Raw genomic sequence first — 19113 nt, forward strand, 5'->3', positions numbered from 1 at the left:
GAAGGAACACAGGCAGGGGGAGTGGGAGAGGGAGAAGCAGGCTTCTCACTGAGCAGGGAGCCGGATGAGGAGCTCGATCCCAGGATGCTGGGATCATGACCTGAGCCGAAGGCAGACACTTAACCAACCAACTGAGCCACCCAGGTGCTCCCCTGTACTTTCTATTTTCAAGAGTCAATGCTTTCTTCTAAAATAGTAGAAATAGAAATAACCAGCGTAGGACAAAAAGGACTCACTTTTGAAAGACTGCTTGATTAAAAAACCAGGGGGAGGAAAGTCTTCAGGCTGAGGGCCGCACAGAGCTGTGTGAGGCTCCCGGCCAAGGGTAGCTGAAAGCAGGACCGGCTGTGGGAGGGAAGCCGTTTGACCTTGGTAAAGCCTAGACATGGCAAGAGGAATGGAGGAGAGGAAAGGCGCAAACGAAAACGGGCCTCCACGCATTTCCGGGACAGAGAGGTATTTAATAAAACAAGCTTAAAAAAATAAACAAACAAAAACCCGCTGGAGAGAAAGCCGCTTGTATGCTTGTCCGCTTGTCCGGCTCACTCGCTGCTGCCGGCAGGGGCAAGCACGTGGGCCCTGGACTCGAGCCAACCTCCGCAGCCACTCTGGGTCCCGGGGGAGCATGGCAGAGCGACGCCAACGCCGGGGGCCCCGTGGGCCCGGGCTCACTGCTGCAAGAGCTTGTGCTTCACTGTGGTGCTCTCGGAGCAGAGGTGGACGAAGAGGGTGCCGGCGGCCGTGCGCGCCCGCAGCTCCTGCAGCTCGTAGTCGTGCGCCCACTCGATGTTGCCCCACTTCTGGATCTGACCGGAGGACAAGACAGGCCGCTGGGTGGCTGCCAGGTGCCCAGGCACCTCCCGGCCACAGTCGCATCCCATCCCCAGAGCCGGGCTTGGAGTGGGGCGGGGCAGGGGGACTGGGGCCCAACCTTGCCAAAACACGAGCCCCACTCAGGGGAGGCAACAGGGGAGAACCTTCGGGCGGGCAAAGCAGGCACCCAGGCCGATGGGGCGCAGACAGCTTGGTGGGGGGGGCAACAGTCCAGGCCCAGGGCCTGTGAGCACCCAAACCGCCTGGTGGGCCCGGCCCCAAACCACACGTACATCTTCCTGGAGGGGATGCCACGTGCATGCTGTCCTCCCACGAGGCTGGGGTGAGGCTGCCTGCAAAATGTCACCTTCTGCAAGCTGCCTCACCAGGCCGGGCTGCAGTGCCCACCCCCCTACGTGGGTGGGATAAATAAATCAACCAAGACCACATGGCAGCTTCAGTTCAGACTCCCCGGGGGGAGCTGTGGTGTTCCAGAAAACGGGGCTCTGCAGCTGGAGCAGGCTTGCGGGGTCTCTCCCCAGGGCTCCGGCGACGGGAGGGATGAGCCCCAGACTCACGGTGTAGCTTTCCAGATGTCAGCGGGACTCCAGCCAGACCCTGCTGGCCCCTCCCTGGCCAGAGGCCCAGCTGCCCCAGCCCGTCCGGGCACCCGGGATCTACCACGCTACACAAGCCACCATCTCCATGTGGGTGACTGATGTGTCATCGAAGGAGCATTTTATACTTGGAGGAACAGTTCAGTTCTCTGTTTTGTGGTGGATCGAACCTTGGTCAGAGAACGAGGGCCTGGCTCGGGACAGAAACACTGAGCTCCGACAGGAGAGCGGGTTTCCTGGCTCCCTGCCTCCCACAGCCCTCACCCCCCGCCGCCAACAAACCTGCTCCTGCCCATTTCATTGTTTCGAGCTAGCCTCTTTTGCGGTAGAGAAACAGTTTTTTCCCCTGGCATTTTTCTGAGCAGATGACTAGACGGACTTGGGAAATAATGTCATTACAAAAGGATTTTCATCATGCTAGGAGCCCATTTGTAATAGCAATTAACCTTCTGAGGTTGGAGAAAAAAAAACAGTAAAAAGACTGCAGAGAACGCCATAATTCTCAGAGTTAAAAAATGCAAATGACAGTGTACCAAAACCGTATTAATTTCAAACCCACTAAATGAAAACTTGTGTAGAAACAGCGGCCCCCCAACGTGTGCTCTGCCAGCAACATGACCCACAGTGTGAGCCAGGGCGCCGAAGCTTCGCGTAGCTTCTGTGAGAGTGTGCACATGGCTCCTCGTTGAGCTGGCAGCGCCCACCATGCAGGTGTTCAGACGATCCGGAGCTACCCCTGAACCTCTACCTCAGAGTGCGGTGACCGCCTTGGTCTGGAGTCGCCTAGACCTGGCTCTAAACCCTGGCTCCAGCATTTGCCAGGGCCGCGACCCCATGCCTCAGTTTCCCCCTGCGTAAAATGGGGATAACAACAGCCTCCACCTGGCCTGGCTGTTCAGAAGCAGTGAGGCGATAAGGGCAGAGCTAAGCACGTCAGAACACGGTGGCGCTTACTACCATTCTGTTCCATCACTGCTTCTTGATGATACTTTAACGAGCCCTGAGTTTTGGTTTCTGAAGTGTGTTGGAGTCAAGAGAAGCCAAATCTACACAAAAACATTTTAGACGGGCTAGCTAGCCCACCCCCCTCACCCCCCCCCACTTCTGCCCTCAGTCTGAACCACGTTGGGGAGAGGCGAGGATTCGGGCCACAGTGGCTCCTCACCTGGTACTCCTCCTCTAGGCGGGACAGCAGCACGGCCTGCTCCACAGTCAGGCGCAGGTCCATTAGGGCCAAGGTCAGCACCAGGGACTTGAGCTGAGTCACCACAAATTCAATCCCTGCAGGGACACAAGCCAGATCAGGATCCAGGGCACCCCACCCCAAGCCAGGGTAGTTGCCAGACCTACTCTTCGAGAGCCCCTGCAGCCCTAGAGAGGTACAGAGGTGCCAGGTGGGGGACGATGGTCACAGGGGACGTGCGCTTTCTGGCCGGCTCGGTATCCATTCCCCATTCTTCTCGAAGAGCATTCCGATTTCCACTGGGGGTGTGATCCCTCTTCTGCTCCTGCCCGGGGTGGGGCACCTGATCTGACCCGGGCCTGTTGGAGGACTCCAGCCCCTGGTCCAGGGACTGGTGGGGAGATGGGCATGTGACTTGAGCCAGGCCAGTAAGACTTGAAGAAGAAGGGAGAGCCAGCTATCTCCTACAGGGGTGGGATCCTGCTGTCTTCCTGGGACTGAATAGACGGGTTAGACAGCATCAGAACCAGCCCCTCAAGTGCTCCTGGGATGCCCGTGCCCATCATGCTGCCTCCCAGGCCCACGGGAAACAGCATGCATACCTTGTAAAGCCCACATGTTGTAAGATGCCAGGTGGCTGACGAGCACTTCCCGAGTCCTGGCCGGGATGCTGGGCCCCATTATGTTGGTGGAAGAGTTGATCTCCACATCGTATCTGAAAGGAAAAGGCTTCGGCATGTACCAATGGTGCCATGTGGCCTAGCTCTGACCCGGAAGCAAAGTACTCAACTGCTGAGCACGCACTTGCCCCGTGATGGCTAGTCTTAGGGGTTCTGGGAGCAGCTGCCACTGAGGTCAGTGGCCTCCTGACCTAATAATTTCCCGTCGCCCCAGAGCAGAGCCAAAGTCCATGCAGCTGCCTGAAATTCTAACTCATTTGCCTAGAATCTCCATCAAAACCACAGAGTATCTGTTCTTTAAACCCTTTAAGAAAATTTTTCGTATTTGAGAACATAGAAGATTTCTTTAAAAAATCATTTTTCTGGGGCCCCTGGGTGGTTCAGTTGGTTAAGTGTCTGACTTGATTTCGACCCAAGTCATGATATCAGGGTTGTGAGAACAAGCCCTTCTTAAGCTTCTCTCTCCTGTTGGAGAGGATGCAGAGAAAGGGAGACCCTCCTATACTGCTGGTGGGAATGCAAGCTGGTGCAGCCACTCTGGAAAACCATATGGAGGTTCCTCAAAAAGTTGAAAATAGAGCTACCCTACCACCCAGCAATCACACTACTGGGTATTTACCCCAAAGATATAAATGTAGTGATCCGAGGGGGCATGTGCACCCGAATATTTATAGCAGCAATGTCCACAATAGCCAAACTATGGGAAGAGCTCAGATGTCTATTGACAGATGAATGGATAAAGAAGATGTGATATATAGGGAGCCTGGGTGGCTCAGTGGGTTGAGCCGCTGCCTTTGGCTCAGGTCATGATCTCAGGGTCCTGGGATCGAGTCCCGCATCGGGCTCTCTGCTCAGCGGGAGCCTGCTTCCTCCTCTCTCTCTGCCTACTTATGATCTCTCTCTGTCAAATAAATAAATAAAATCTTAAAAAAAAAAAAAAAAGAAGATGTGATATATATACACACAATGGAATACTATGCAGCCATCAAAAATGAAATCTTGCCATTTGCAACAACCTGGATAGAACTAGAGGGTTATGTCAAGTGAAATAAGTCAATCAGAGAAAGACAATTACCATAGGATCTGACTCATATGTGGAATTTAAGAAACAGAGGAACATAGGCGAAGGGAGGAAAAAATAAGACCAAATCAGAGAGGGAAACAAACCATAAGATACTCTCAATCATAGGAAACAAACAGGGTTGCTGGAGGGGAAGGGGTAAGGAGATGTGGTAACTGGGTGATGGACATTAAGGAGGGCATGTGATGTAATGAGCACTGGGTGTTATATAAGACTGATGAATTACCGAACTCTACCTCTGAAACTAATAATACACTCTATGTTAATTAATCAAATTTAAATTAAAAAAAAGATACTCTGCCCCTCCCCCTCTTAAAAATGATTTCCTTACAACAGTATTTTTTAAAAGATTTTATTTTTTTTTAAGATTTCACTTATTTATTTGAGCGAGAGGGAGACTGAGAGAGCGAGAGGCAGAGGGAGAGGGAGAAGCTGACACCCCCTGGCCTTCTAGGAGGGAGCCTGACAGGGGGCTAGATCCCAGGACCCCAGGATTACGACCTGAGCCAAAGGCAGATGCTCAACCAACTGTGCCACCCAGGCACCCCATAAAGATTTTATTTTTATCTCTACACCCAACATGGGGCTCGAACCCACAACCCCACGATCAAAAGTCACACACACCACTGACTGAGCCAGCCAGGCACCCTGCATTTTCCTTACAATAATCTTTGTGTGTGTCCTCTACTATCCAATCATTTTTTCAATTATTTATTAAGCCTCCACTACATACAGGCCTTTGCTTTTGGTCTGGGACATGAGCTGGCTTCAAGAATGACACATTTTCAAGGACAATAATAACTATATAAAGGACGGGAAAAACGCAATAGACTAAAGGCAATTTCTGTAATTTTCTTTCCTGTGTAACTCATTTTTCCCGTTGGTTTAGAAATATTCTTGCTGAAATGTCTAATAGTACAAATGGAACACGGCAAATGGCCGAGCTGTTCTGTAAACTCTTAAGGATGGGAATCTCGAGTGCCACAGAAAGTGGACAATTTTGTCCCAGAGCAGAGATCTCCAGGCACCTACACTATTGTTATATTTCATTAGACTCTGAAATGACACGGTATCTTCAGAGCTCTTACACGTACTGTTGTCGTTACATTTTATTTGCTCCTTTAGTGCACTGGATGTGCCTTTTACTATAAAACCCAAGGGTACCTGGCACATTGTGGGCACCCGGGAAACGTGGACAAATGAGACAGGCAGAGAGCACTTTTTTGAGAAATGTTATGCCAAACACTACTCCGTGTAAGCTTACAAAATACTGAGGTCAAGGTAGCATCAAGGTAGCAGCCCTCCCAAAGTCCCCTAGAATGAAATGAAATTGAATTTATTTCACCACCACATCAAGAGTCTGTGCAATTTTGTACAGAAGAATCTTTCTGCTAAGGAAAAATATGGGGTATCATCAACTCCTAGGAGACTGATGTCTGTAGATCAGTGTTACCAGACTTGGCCTCATGTATGTACACGTCATACATGCTGTTCTGGGACTCAGTTTAATAGTGCAGCAATTGTGACAATGCTAGAGATGATCCTCCCCAGATCTGGGCCTTTACCTAGCAGGATGCTAGGCATCACTTAGTTTACTCCTCACAGCATGCTAAGGGGTGGGGATGAGGAGGTCCACTCACACATGAGGAAGCTCAAGTCACCAGCCCCAGATCACACAGCCAATCGTGGCAGGCCTGGGGCTCCAGCCCTACACAGTGCGCATTGGGTGCACGGTAACTGATGCTCATTTGAGGAGCATTTTTTTCCAAGGGGGCCGGCCCTATCCCTCAGCATCCGGGAGCTGTTGAATCCCATGGGTGCTCTGAACTCAGAAAGTCATCTAGCTAAGGGCTTCAGCAGCCCAACGAGACCCCCAACCCCACCAGCCTGCCCAACCGCGCAGGGCTGCACATCTTACCTCTTCTCGGCCCATTCTATGATTGGGTCCCACTCGTTCTTCTGCAGTTCAACTAACGTCGCTGGCTCTTCCACCCTGTAGCTAATTCATTGCAAAAATCACCTTCATTAATAAAAAAGTATAATTCCTTCATTCAGTGACAGAAAATGGAAAAACATAAAAGGCAAGAGCAAAAAAACCCACCTCAACCCCCCTGCCCTCTACAAGTCCTTTTCTAAAGCAGCAGTTCTCAGAGGGTAGCCTCAGGGCCAGCGGCAGAGCATTCCCTGGGAACTTGCTACAAAGACCAGGTCCCAGGTCGCACCCCACCTGTACGGAAAGCGGAACCTCTGGGGGTGAGACCAGCCACCTGTGCTTTACCAAGTCGTCCAGGGATTCTACTGCAGGCCTGTGTGAGAACCACTGTTCTAAATGCCCCGCTATGTCCCAGGCCAAGGCTTGCGGCCCTAGGTCAATGCCATTCTAAACACTAATACTGCACCCCCAGATGCACACCCACCTGATCCGAGGTGCTGTGCCAGCTCAGTCACTGCACCCCACATCCCCTAACCCTTCCGAGGGACTGTGTGCCTCGGCCACAAACTGCCTGTGCGCACGGTGTGAGCCCATGCGGCTCCCGATGCAGCTGCCGGAGCAGGGCCTCACACCACCTGGTGCCAGGCTATGCCACTTGTTTTGACCAAGAGACTCAGAAGTGGGAGTCAGCTGCGGGGAGCTGCATGTAAGGCCTCAGGGGATGGCAAGACAAGTAGGCATTGTGGAAAGCCGCAGTGTGGTGGTGCAACAGGAAGGAGAGAGATCATGAGTATGCAGGAAAATGGGCAGCTGGAGGAGGGGGGCGTGAGGCAGCTCAGGATTCTAGAACATCTGGGCCACAAACTCAGGCTGCTCGACCACTTCTTGAACTTCCCCTCACCACCACTGACCAGTTAGCTAAAGAACCTAGACACGAGGGGAGAATTCAGAAGTGGAAGAAGCCAGCTCCTGACATCACCCACTGACCATCCCCGTGTCCAAGCGGACAAGTGAGGACAAGGATGCCTCCGTGAGGATGGGCGGAAGTCCAGGACTGGAGGTCCCTGCTGGGGGCTGGCAAGTGATCCCCTTGGTCCTGGAATCTGCAAGAGCTGCATATGCTACCAGCGAACCCCGGCCCAGACCCAGGGACAGCTGCCAGGGTGCAGGAGAGGAGCGCCTGGTGCTCTGACCAGGTGACAGCTTGAGGAGGAGCTGCGGGGCAGCTAAGTGGTGATGTCAGGCAGACCACCTCCCTGCCCTGGGAGACAAAGGAAAAGGGTATGCCTCTCCTTCCGCTGATAACAGTCTGGGCAAATGAGGCAAGTGGCTCAGGGGACCCGCTCAATCCCAGGGGAATGCCCGTCTAAATGTCAATTACCAGAGAGTGTCGGTGTCCAGAAACTTCACAGCTGCACGGATCAGCTGGTCCTTGTTTCGCTGGGTAGGGTTGTCTAAAGATGTGTTGCACAGTGTGGTCTGAAGCAAGAGGCCAGAAGCCCTGTCACCACCACTGGGGCCCAGGCAAAGGCACCGTGCTCCAGATGGATACTGCCTCCGACCCAGGGCAACACGGAGAACCCAGACAGCGCCACACCGGGAGTGATGGAGCCCAAAGGAAGCCCTCGACCCCCAGTATCTTCACAACCTGAGCTGTAGCCTATCTATGGAGCGCCTGTGACAGCTTGGCTCCCTTCCAAACACGATGACAGCCCGTGGATCCAGGGGAGTCTCACAGTCACCCAGGAGTAACGAGCCTCCCCCAGGTCTTGTGCTCTCCACCCCCAGGCTCTGCTGTATTTCACTGAACCCTCGAGACACCCTTTGGAGGAGGTACTGTTGTTGTACTGAAGTCGAAGGAAGTCAGCGGAACAAATGAGCTAAACCAGAAGCAGGGTGACTTTCCCAGCGAGGCTGCTTCAGTACTAAGACAATTAGTTTATGGCCATGTCATCCGCATTTCCTCAGACACCCAACGGAGCAGGCCAGCCCCGCAGCAGGCTCTGAAGATGCCGAGGACGCCTGGCTGGGTCTGAATGTCAAGGCTGAGCATGGGAATGACCAGGATGACAGCACTGCTCCCAGGGTTGACTGAGTGCTCACTCTATGCCAGGAATCAAGCCAAAGGCTTCCCAGTGTCACACCATCCGTCCTGACCAATGTGCTCACCTTTCACAGATGGGGATCGCGGGGCTGAGAAGGCGCAGTAGCTCACCCAAGGTGGCGGTCTAGAAGCCGCAGAGCCCCTACCCGAAGAGTTTAGCCAGCTCCTGCTCCAGCCTGCCCACACCCACCCATGTGTGTATGGATGGCTCGCTCCAAGAGGAGCTGTTTCACCTCAGCCCCTGGCCCTAGGTGTTCCTGTGCTCAACCAATACTGAGTGCCACTGAGCCTCAAGCGAGGGGCTGGCTATGTGCTAGTGAGACAGACGTGGCCCTGCCCTTCTGGGCTCACAAGGCAGCAGAAGAGACAGGCTGAGTGTGCAAACGTCAAATGGACAATTATCAACTGCGTATGTGTCGGCAAAAGAAATGAACAGGTGGCGTGACAGCAAATAAGAGAGCTGGGCAGCCAGGGAAGGTGACACCTGTCCTGAGACCAGAGGAGGAACCAGCCACCCAGGACAGTGTTCTGAGCAGGGGAACCTCAGGGGGTCGGGCAGGGAATGGTCAGCATGTCCAAGGAGGGGAGTATGACAGGGGTTCATCCCCGAGGCCCTTATCCAAATTTGGAAAGGAGTCTCGATTTTTGCCAGGTACCCTAGGAAGCCAGCCGTGGGCATTGAGGTAGAGGTTCAGGAACTTGTTACCAGGTGCATGGTGTAGAACTTGATGGTGTCCTGCTGGGAGTCCCATTCAGTGGCCACCGCGATGGCCAGGGCCTCGCTGGGGACAGTAAAGAGCTTGGCTTGGGGAGTTTTCAGCTTCCTGTGGTCCAGGTTTATCTCAAAGCCACCTTGAAAGATCAAATGAAAACCTCTCAGGGATTGTTAAGTAGAATCGAGTGACCACTGCTATATTTAGCTACTTGAATCGGTGTGGACAAAGACACCGTGAGTCCCTTCATGGAAGGCTTACAGAAACCTACCCAACAAAAGCACGCAGGGTAATCTCACTGCTGAAACCAGCTAGATGAAAAATGTCGCTACCCATTCACACACACACACACACACACACACACACACACACAAAAAGAAGAAAGAAAAAGAGGCAGTCAAAATTTCACTCACCTTCACCCTGTGTGATGCTGACATTCTGATAAAACCTCTTCCTTTCTGTAAAAGAGATTTTCCAAAAAGGCAATTTAAAATAACATCGAGACAGCTCAGGAAGTGACAAGACCAGCTTGTGTCATTACTGCTAATGCTGATTGATTGGCTTGATTTTCATATCACTATTCAAGGTCTGCCCTACTCTACACAGCATAATCAACGGCTCCTGATTAAAGCTGGGGGGAGGAGGGCATTTACTCCGCAGGGATGAGGGAGGGACAGGACGCACTGGTCGGGCCCCTGTTGGCCCCTGAGCCCAGGGACAGTCTGATCGCAAAGCATCTCGAAGCCGCAGACTATCTGACATGACAGATTTTTCTAGCACCTTCCGCTTTAATTTCTAGGCAGGCTCTCCCCACCACACACTACCCCCACCAGCACAGCCCCCATGCCAGAACAATGTGCCCCAGTCCAAAGATGGTGTCTGAGTCCGATAAAGCCAGAGACCTATTCTGAGGAAGAGTATGATGCCTCTGAGACAGGCACGAGAGGAAAGCCAGTGTGGACATGTGTGTGCACGTGGGTGGCACACAGGAAGTGGGGAGAGATCCCAGGAGCATCTCTCATCCTCTCTACCCAATTAATTAACCCAATTAACCAGCATGCCTGTGTATTCAATAGAAGCTCCAAACATTTCCTTTAAGAAAGGGGGAAATACACGGCCTGTGAGATCTGAAAATACCTTGAATATAACCTTCTACGAAAATGTAAACAAACCTCTCCTCTTCTACTTGGAGGGCTTAAAACTAAGCGTGCCTCCTAAGGAAATTACGCAGACTCCTCTTACTAATAAAGAACAACTAGGTCACATTTTGGAAGCTAAAAACCATAACCTGGCCGCGACATTTGCGGTCAACACAAAACCTTGCCTCACTCACTTGTTCGTTCTGTCACAAAATCACTGGGTACCAAGAGCCATTGGGTCCTTGATTAAAGTCACTTGCTGGAAATACTGATGTAGCATGGGGAGGGGGAGGAGATTCACTTGTTTTTAATGCTTTGGGGGAAAAAAAACAAACCCAAAAACCCAAAGAACAAAAACCATGCTGAAGTGAAAACATGGTGTTTTTTCCGTTTTCCCCAGCACATCAGTTTTTTCATCAGTCTCGTGCTCGATCATTGATACTTTCCCCAAAGAGGGCCCCAAATTGCATTTCCACAGCAGTGCTTTACTCAACAAAGGCCCCAACTGTTTTCCAACAAAAAAAAAATTGCATGTCTACCACATGCCAGGTACTATTCTAAGTATATGGAATCTGTCAATAAAAACGTTAAAAATCACTATCTTTATGTAAATGCTCAGAAGGAAAAAAAAAAAGTGATAGGATCTGGCCCCCAAGATGATACTATATTATTATAACATGACTTGCCACCTTTATATGAAATTGTCATAGTGATTCTCTCCCGAGTTTGACACGGAAATGGAAAGTTCACAACATCATGGTGTTTTTGAATGCACCAAGTTCATGCCCCAAGCTCATGTGCCACCTGGTCACATTCAGATAGTGGATGAGACACAAATCTGGAGGCCTCTTTGCATAGGCTTGGAAGCCTGGACTGAGGCACCCAGACCACATCCAGTATGTTCTCCAGTGCCCTAGCTAGGCAACGTGTCCAGAGCCAGACCAGGCAGGAAGCCGGAAGAGCTGTGGAAGCTGACTCATCACCGCTGGGGGAAGGATCTGGCCCCATTGGCAGGAAGTGCCAGTGGAGAGCATTCTAGCATACGGCTGGACACAGCCCTGGGAGATGGGCCCAAGAGACCCAGATTCCGGGCAGAAACTAATAGCACGGGCAGAACCTCAAGCGGCTGGGATACTGAGGTGTCCCACAAGGGAAGTCTTTTTTTTCCCTCTGCATGTCAGCCCTTGGTTCCTCTGTCCTGGCCAGGCCCCCCTCTATGCCTGATTAAGAGGGAAAAAACAGAAGGGATTGCAAAGGAAAGAAGGGCCAGGATGGGTCAACCAAAATTGCTCCAAACAGCAGTATACCCTGTGAAAAGAAAGGATAGCCCCAGGCAAAAGGGCCACAAAGGCTATAGGGCCTCTGAAGAGGGCAGGCACCCCATGGGGCCTGTTTCAGACAGGTGCTCTGCTGAATGCAGTGGATAAGTGGAGGTGCAAACTCTGGCCTTGGAACAAACTTCAGTGAGTACTGATCCTGTTCCAGAAGTGGGGTAAGTCCTGGGGATTGGAACCAAAGCTCGTCCTTGCCCTCAAGGCACTTCCTGTCTACTGGGAAGCGAATGGTAAACCAGGCAAACAATAAAGTCACTGACGGCCAAAGTCCCGAGGATCACTGGAAACACACAGCAGGCAGGAAAGCCTGATCTCACCATGGGCTAAAGGAAGACCTCCAAGCGCTCAGATTTCATCTGAGACCAGATGGAGAGGCAGGAGTTAGCCAATCTGCCTGGATGGATTTGTTTCTTGGAGGGATGTGTGTGTGGAAGGCATTTCTAGCAGAAGAAACAGCTTTCACAAAGGTCCTTAGCCTCACGAGAGTAAGAGAGTTTGGAGAACTAAAAGCACCGTCGGGAGGACAAGACTGTCGTTACCCTGCAGAAGATGGGTAGAGATGCCCAGGGAGGGGGGTGGGGCCAAATCTGGGGGAGGGGCTGGGTAGGTCACAGTATGGGACTCGCGTTAGGGACTCACAGAGGCAAACAAGGCCAGGATCTGGAAAATTCATTTGGTGGAATCCATGGCTCCCAACAACATTCTTCACCTGGGCCCTCAAAGGCCTTGGGTCATGTAAGATAAATCATGAGACCAGGAACCCTGAAACACCCATGTTCTCAGTGAACATGGGATGAGCTGACAGCAACAGGAACCTCATCTTTTAAAAGATGAAATCAACAGACTAGCCTTGTGGGCTCACACAGAACTCAGGTCTATTCTCAGTATGAATCAGCCCATTTATAGAACATCTGTTTCAGTGGCAAAAACACACTCGGTGCCTTTTAGGTGTGGACTACGAAGACACAAAGAAACACGTACATGAAAAAGTGCTGAATGTTAAAAGCTGGCCCCAAGAAAACAGGCTATTTAAGCAGAGAAGCAGAAAACAACTCAAAAAACCTGGTCCTCCTCCCGTCCCAGACTTCACAGACCAGCAAGTGATCTTTGTGCCAGCCTCAATTTTCGCCTGGCCTTTGCTTTGGAAAGACTGAAAGCCTCAGAACTACGACTCCCACAGTGCACCAAGAACAGAGGAAGTGCCCTCTCCAAACAGTCTCAACACCTTTATCTTTTTAAACAGTGCCATCTGGTGGGCCTTAAGCCTTAAAGCTACATTTGATTTAGGGCATCCCTCCATCCATAATCCTAGGGCGGCTCCAACTGTTTTCAAGGATCAAAATTCTTCATTTTAAGAACTCTCACAACCCAACGATAAGAGGACACCCAATTAAAAACTGTTTAAGGAATCTGAACAGAGATTTCTTCAAAGAAAATATATAAAATAAGCACATGAAAAGATGTGCTGGATGTCATAATCATCAGGGAAATCAAAACAAAACCAGGAGAAACTTCACACCCACTGGGATGGCTGTAATAATATAATATTAAAAAACCCAGATAACTAGTGCTGGCAAGGATGTGGACAAATTGGGACCTTCATACACTGCTGGTGGAAATGCAAACTGGAAGAGCATGCCAGTTAAACCCTGGGAAAGTGTGGCAGTTCCTCAGAAAGTCAGTTACCAAGTGACCAGCAATTATGGATCTATGAGAAATGAAAACATATGCAACCCAAAACACCACAAATAAAAAAAAAAACATGCCCACATAAAAACTTGTACACAAATGTTTATGGCAGCATTCAGAATAGCCAAAAGAGGGGCGCCTGGGTGCTCAGTGGATTAAAGCCTCTGCCTTTGGCTTGGGTCATGATCCCAGGGTCCTGGGATCAAGCTCGGCATCAGGCCCTATGCTCAGCAGGGAGCCCAGTTCCCCGTGCCCCCACCTGCCTCTCTGCCTACTTGTGATCTCTGTCTGTCAAGTAAATAAACAAAATCTTAAAAAAAAAAAAAAAAAAGAATAGCCAAAAGAGGGAATCGATCCAAATGTTCATCAGTGGATGAATGGATAAATAAGATGTCATATGGCGATATGATGGCATATCACTCAGCTATGAAAAACAATGGAGTACTGATACACACTACGATTGGATAAACCTCGCCAAAATCATTGTAAGAAAGCCAGCCAGAAAGGACCAATTCCATTTATGAAACATCTGAACTAGGGAAATCTATAGAGACAGAATGTAAAATAGTGGTTGTCCAGGGCCTGCAGGGGGGAACGATGATAGCTGAACGGTACAGGGGTGCTTTTGGGGTGATAAAAGTGTTCTAGAATTATGGTGACAGTTGTACAACTCTGTGAATATACTAAAAACCACTGAATTATATGTTTTAAATGAGTAAGCTATAAGTGAACTGAATCTCAATGAAGCTGTTAAAAAACTATTTGGGGCAAATGCATCTGCCCCAGCAATTAATATAAATGAGCTAAATGGCTAAGCTCAGTTTTTTTTCCCAAGTTGCTCTACCCATCCTGAGGAGGGGTTGGCCAACTTTTTCCATGAAGAGCCAGAGTAAATATTTTAGGCTTGGCAGGCCATAACATAACATAACATAACATAACATTACTGGGCAACTACTATACTCAATAGTTAAAGTAGCCTGAGATGACATGAAAATGAATGGGCATGGCTGTGTTCCAATAAAACTTTATTTGAAAAACCCCTCCAAACACCTGGGGGGTTTGCCACCCTACAGAATTTCCCTCAACGCAACACAATCACTCTATGAAGACAGGCCAAGTAATGCCTCTGAGGCAGTAGAGACTCTGAGAAGCCAAATGACTTGTCCAGGTGACAATGTGAAAACAGAGACAAGACTTCCAGCCTTGGCTTCACTGGGTGTTGCACTCAGCCAGACATACAGCCTCTCCAAACACCTTCTCCTCTAAACCAGCTGATGGATCTCTGACAACTGGTACAGAGCTGGACCACCACATACCCTCCAATAGGCCTCCTTGCTGCAAAATCTCCTCTAACACCCCAGCAACCCTTTCCCAAACCCCTCCTCTTCTGACAACCTTCACTGGCATGGCCATTCCTAAGGAGCCAAGTTCAAGCTGCCTGCCAGAGTCTTCATGGAGAAGGCCCCCACTTGGGTTTAATATTCCACCATTCCCAAGACTCACAGAATCTCAGTGGTAGTGTCTTTGCAGTGCACTCACAGGCCTGGTTTCATGTACCTCTCTCCCACTGGGCTTCATTCTTATTTCCTCTTCTCTTTCATGTTTAACTACCTTCCACGTGCCAGCTACTTCCAAGAGCCTAAAGTAGTAAAGTCTGCAGTAGAAAGGAAACAGAGATGGTAGATTGCGTGCCATAGTAACAGGAAATGGCACCACTTATCCAAATGAACGCTCTGCCTATGCCAATTTCAGTGAACTTTGCACATGTCCCCTTTGGCCATGTTGTACCTTCTCAGGATGTTGTAAAGGAAACTCATTTTCCTTTATGCATTCACACAGACACTCTCTGCTCCAAACTTCTGGGGGGTTTGCCACCCAACAGCTGGTGTCCTACAATTCAGTGAAGTTCTGACACTATCTGCCTGGAGATAGCATCAGATGCCACAAGTTAAGGGCTCAGTCCCACAAAACTGCATTTCCTGCTCTCTTCAGATGCCAACCACAAGCCCAGGTGGTCTCCTATGCTTCCAACTGCTGGCTATAAATCAGAAGCTCTCAGAACCCCTCCTCAGGTTTGATGAATTTGCCAGAACAGCTCAGAGAACTCAGATAAATACTTAACTTACTAGATTACCAGCTCATTATAAAAGGATGTAACTCAGGATCAGCCACATGAAGAGATGTGCAGGGCAAGGTATAGGGGAAAGGGTGTGGAGCTTCCGTGCCTTCTCTGAGAGAAGTAGCAAGCTTTGAGAAAAGCATGCTACTCTTCCAGCATCTCCAAGTGTCTGCCACCCCTGAAGCTCTCTGAACCCCGAAGTTCAGGGATTTTTATGGAGGCTTTATTATATAGGCATGATTGATTAAATCACAGGCCACAAGCAATCAAGTCAATCTCTCCAGCCCTTCTACCCTCCTCAGAGGTCAGGGGGTAGGCCTAAAAGTACCAAACCTCTCATCTTGTGGTTGGTTCCCCTGGCAACCAGCCCCAATCCTTAGGTGCTTTCCAAAAGCCACCTCATTTACATAACCTCAGGTGTGGTTCAAAGAGGCTTATGAATAAGATACTGCTTTCAACTTTATATCTCTGGAGCAATTTTAGGACAAAAGACCAAATATTATAATAAAAACCTCTTCCATCGCTCTTATTGCTTAGTAAATTACAAGGGTTTTAAGAGATGTGTGCCAGGAGACGCCTGGTTGGCTCAGTCAGTTAAGCTGCTGCCTTCGACTCAGGTCACGATCCTAGGGTCCTGGGATCAAGTCCCACATCTGGCTCCTTGCTCAGCAGGGTGCCTGCTTCTCTCAGCCTTGGCCTGCCAGTCTGCCTACTTGTGCGCGCGCTCTCTCTCTCTGACAAATAAATAAACAAATAAAATCTTTAAACAGGGGCGCCTGGGAGGCTGTCGGTTAAGTGTCTGCCTTCCTGCTCCGTCATGATCCCGGGGTCCTGGGATCGAGCCCTGCAACGGGCTCTCTGCTCGGTGGGTAGCCTGCTTCCCCCTCCCTCTCTCTGCCTCTCTGCTACTTGTGATATTTGTCTCTGTCAAATAAATAAATAAAATCTTTTTTTAAAAAAATCTTAAAAAAAAAAGAGAGAGAGAGAGAGATGTGTGCCAGGAACTGAAGGGAGACCAAAAGAGACAGTTGACCCTTGAACAACGTTGGTTGGAACTGGACATGTCCACTTAAACCTGGATTTTTTACAGTACAGTAAATGTTATTTTCTCTTCCTCCTGATCTCTTCCTTATGATTTATTCTTATTTTCTAAATAAGATCTTCTTGTATCTAGCTTACTTTAAGAATATAAATAAATAGTAATTATTATATATTATATGTATAATACATATAATAAATATATTATATAATAATATATATTATTTATAATAGTAAATATATTATATAAATAATATAATATATAATATATATTATAATATAATATTATATATAATTATATATATTATTTTATATTATATTATATATATATATATATACTATTATAAATAATAAAACATCTAACATACAAAATGTGTGTTACTCGAATGCTATCCGTAATGCTTCTGTTCAACAGTAGGTTATTAGTAATTAAGTTCTGGGGGAGTCAAAAGTTGTATGTGATTTTTCAATGGTGGGGGGTTGTAGTGGTATTCCAACCCTTATGTTGTTTGAAGAGTCAACTGTATATTTCTTCTTTTTTTTTTTTTTAAAGATTTTATTTGTTTATTTGACAGACAGAGATCACAAGTCAGCAGAGAGGCAGGCAGAGAGAGAGAGAGGAGGAAGCAGGCTCCCAGCTAAGCAGAGAGCCTGATACGGGGCTCGATCCCAGGACCCTGAGATCATGACCTGAGCTGAAGGCAGAGGCTTTAACCCACTGAGCCACTCAGGCGCCCCATCAACTGTATATTTCTTCCTATAACTCACAGTGTCACAAGTGCCCTTCCTTCTCCCTCTTTACTGGCTCTTCATGGCCCACTTTCATGCCCTTCGACTTGGATTGCCACAGGGAAAATGTCAGCTCCTTGCTGCATCCAGCTCTCTCCCCCATGTATATAAAATTATGAAACTTAACAGGACCCTCATAGGCAACCTGGTCCTTCAACCCACAGAGGAAAATGAGGCCCAAAGGAAGCAGTCCAGTGCCCAAGATCACGCTGTACCTCCAGGCAGCATTAGACCCCAGGTCTGTACTTCTGCCACAATGTCAAACTGTCTGTAGAGTTCTAGATTTTCTGAAGTAAATAATGTCACAGCAAGGTCTCTCATACCCTGCTGTCACCTCTGAACTTGTTCTGTCCACTCCACACTCTTCCTCCTCTTCTCCACTGAACTCTAACTTATCTGTCAAGACTCAGCTGAGGGGAGGCTGGGTGGCTCAGTCACTGAGCGTCTGCCTTCAGCTCAGGTCACGATCCCAGAGTCCTGAGATCAGGTCCTGCATCGGGCTCCCTGCTCAGTGGGGAGCCTGCTTCTCCCTCTTGCACACGCCCTGCTTGTATTCCCTCTCTTGCTATGTCTCTGTCAAATAAATAAATAAAATATTTTTTAAAAAGACTCAGCTGAAACGTCCTTTCATCCAAGATCCTTTCCAGACCCTCAAAATCCCCAAGATGAGAGTAGGTGCTTCTTTATGTTGTCACAGTTTCTTTGTATTTCCCTTATCACAGAGTATCATTCACTGTTGTTTAATCAGACTATTATAACCTGCAGTGAACTATAATGACAGCGATCATTAGGTAGGACCTCACCTACCTTGAAGACCACCATGCCTCCAGCTGTCAGCACAGAAAAACTAACTAACGAGTGTTACTATCTGCACTCATTTAAGGGAACCATTCCCACTCTTACCCTAAAACCTCTTCCCAGAATTAGTGAGTGTTACTACCTTCTAGGCCTTATCAGTCAAGAGTGAAAGGAGGCAGCAGGGTCAACTCCTTAGAAGAAACGGCAGGGACTGTGGTAGGACAGTGGGACCCAGGGCCACGGAACCTGCAGAGAAATTGTCCAGGATGGAAGACTGAATACCCATTGAATGCCCCGGTTCCAGGATGCCCAGCCATGGGTACACAGAAAAAGATCAGACTGACCGTCGCCCTCCAAAAACTTCTGAGTCTGTTCTGTGACCTTGGTGTGGTCCTTATCTAAGAACCTGAACTTCCCTGTCTGAGAACAAGAATGCTATTTGCTTTCCTTATTGGAAAAAAAAACCCATAAGCTTTGAGAAAAACTGCACGTCCCTAATGGCAACTACTGTCTCACGCAGCGACGCGTTGTGTGCCCTCGCCTGGCCGCCTGTTTTCCCCGATCCATAGCAGGACCCCATTGAACTGAGTAACCTCAGGAGCCTGAGCCCTGCCTCGATGACCCCGCCCTACACAGCCGAATCCCTCAGCCCACCTTAGTCCGTCTCGGGCCCAGCCCCAAAGAGAATGTGCCCTGGCCTCCCTCACCTGTTGGGGGCGCGTAGGCCCGAGCAGGGGTCAGTGGGTTTGGCTCCCGCCCCGCGGACGCGGTGAGGGCAGCCCGGGGCCGGTTCAGGAGGCGGCGCCCGGCGTGCCGCAGTCGGAGGCAGCTCCTCCACATCGCGCCCGAGAGCCTGGGGGGACAACCGGCGGGAAACCTGAGAGCAGGAAACTGAGCGAAGGGACTCCCAAAGCCGCACGCTCCGGTTGTACGGAAACCTCTCACAACCTCCCCAGAGCCCTCAGCCTCCCCTGGACGCCGCCATCTTCCGCTTGACACCAGCGGCGCGCCGTCGCTCCTGCGCGCCTCCTGGCACACCCCCAGTCAATCAGCATCACAAACGCACCTCGCCCCGCCCCCTCC

General features: G+C 49.6%; 1 protein-coding gene across 1 annotated transcript; it reads right to left on the reverse strand.

The window, feature by feature from the left end:
- Positions 1–440: 440 nt before the first annotated feature.
- On the reverse strand, positions 441–19066 carry ATPAF2 (ATP synthase mitochondrial F1 complex assembly factor 2). Its single transcript, XM_013047879.2, has 8 exons — positions 18738–19066; positions 9538–9582; positions 9118–9263; positions 7689–7786; positions 6293–6373; positions 3216–3328; positions 2596–2711; positions 441–806 (listed from the first exon to the last, which is right to left on the reverse strand). The coding sequence occupies exons 1-8, from the start codon at positions 18868–18870 to the stop codon at positions 669–671; spliced, it is 870 nt and encodes a 289-aa protein (XP_012903333.1). The 5' UTR covers positions 18871–19066; the 3' UTR covers positions 441–668.
- Between the last annotated feature and the right edge of the window lie 47 nt (positions 19067–19113).

The sequence above is a fragment of the Mustela putorius genome, unplaced genomic scaffold (genome assembly GCF_011764305.1).
Source record: "Mustela putorius furo isolate JIRA1106 unplaced genomic scaffold, ASM1176430v1.1 tig00000731_pilon_pilon_pilon, whole genome shotgun sequence".
In the NCBI taxonomy this organism is placed as follows: Eukaryota; Metazoa; Chordata; class Mammalia; order Carnivora; family Mustelidae; genus Mustela; species Mustela putorius.

What these genes read in the sequence shown, in the direction of transcription:
- ATPAF2 (XM_013047879.2), bottom strand. Translation starts at nt 18,870, where the DNA reads ATGTGGAGGAGCTGCCTCCGACTGCGGCACGCCGGGCGCCGCCTCCTG. An exon ending in ATAGAATGGGCCGAGAAGAG is followed by an intron (nt 3,329 to 6,292) that starts GTAAGATGTGCA and finishes TTTTCCTTTCAG; the next exon opens with ATACGATGTGGAGATCAACT. An exon ending in CAACATGTGGGCTTTACAAG is followed by an intron (nt 2,712 to 3,215) that starts GTATGCATGCTG and finishes GTGTCCCTGCAG; the next exon opens with GGATTGAATTTGTGGTGACT.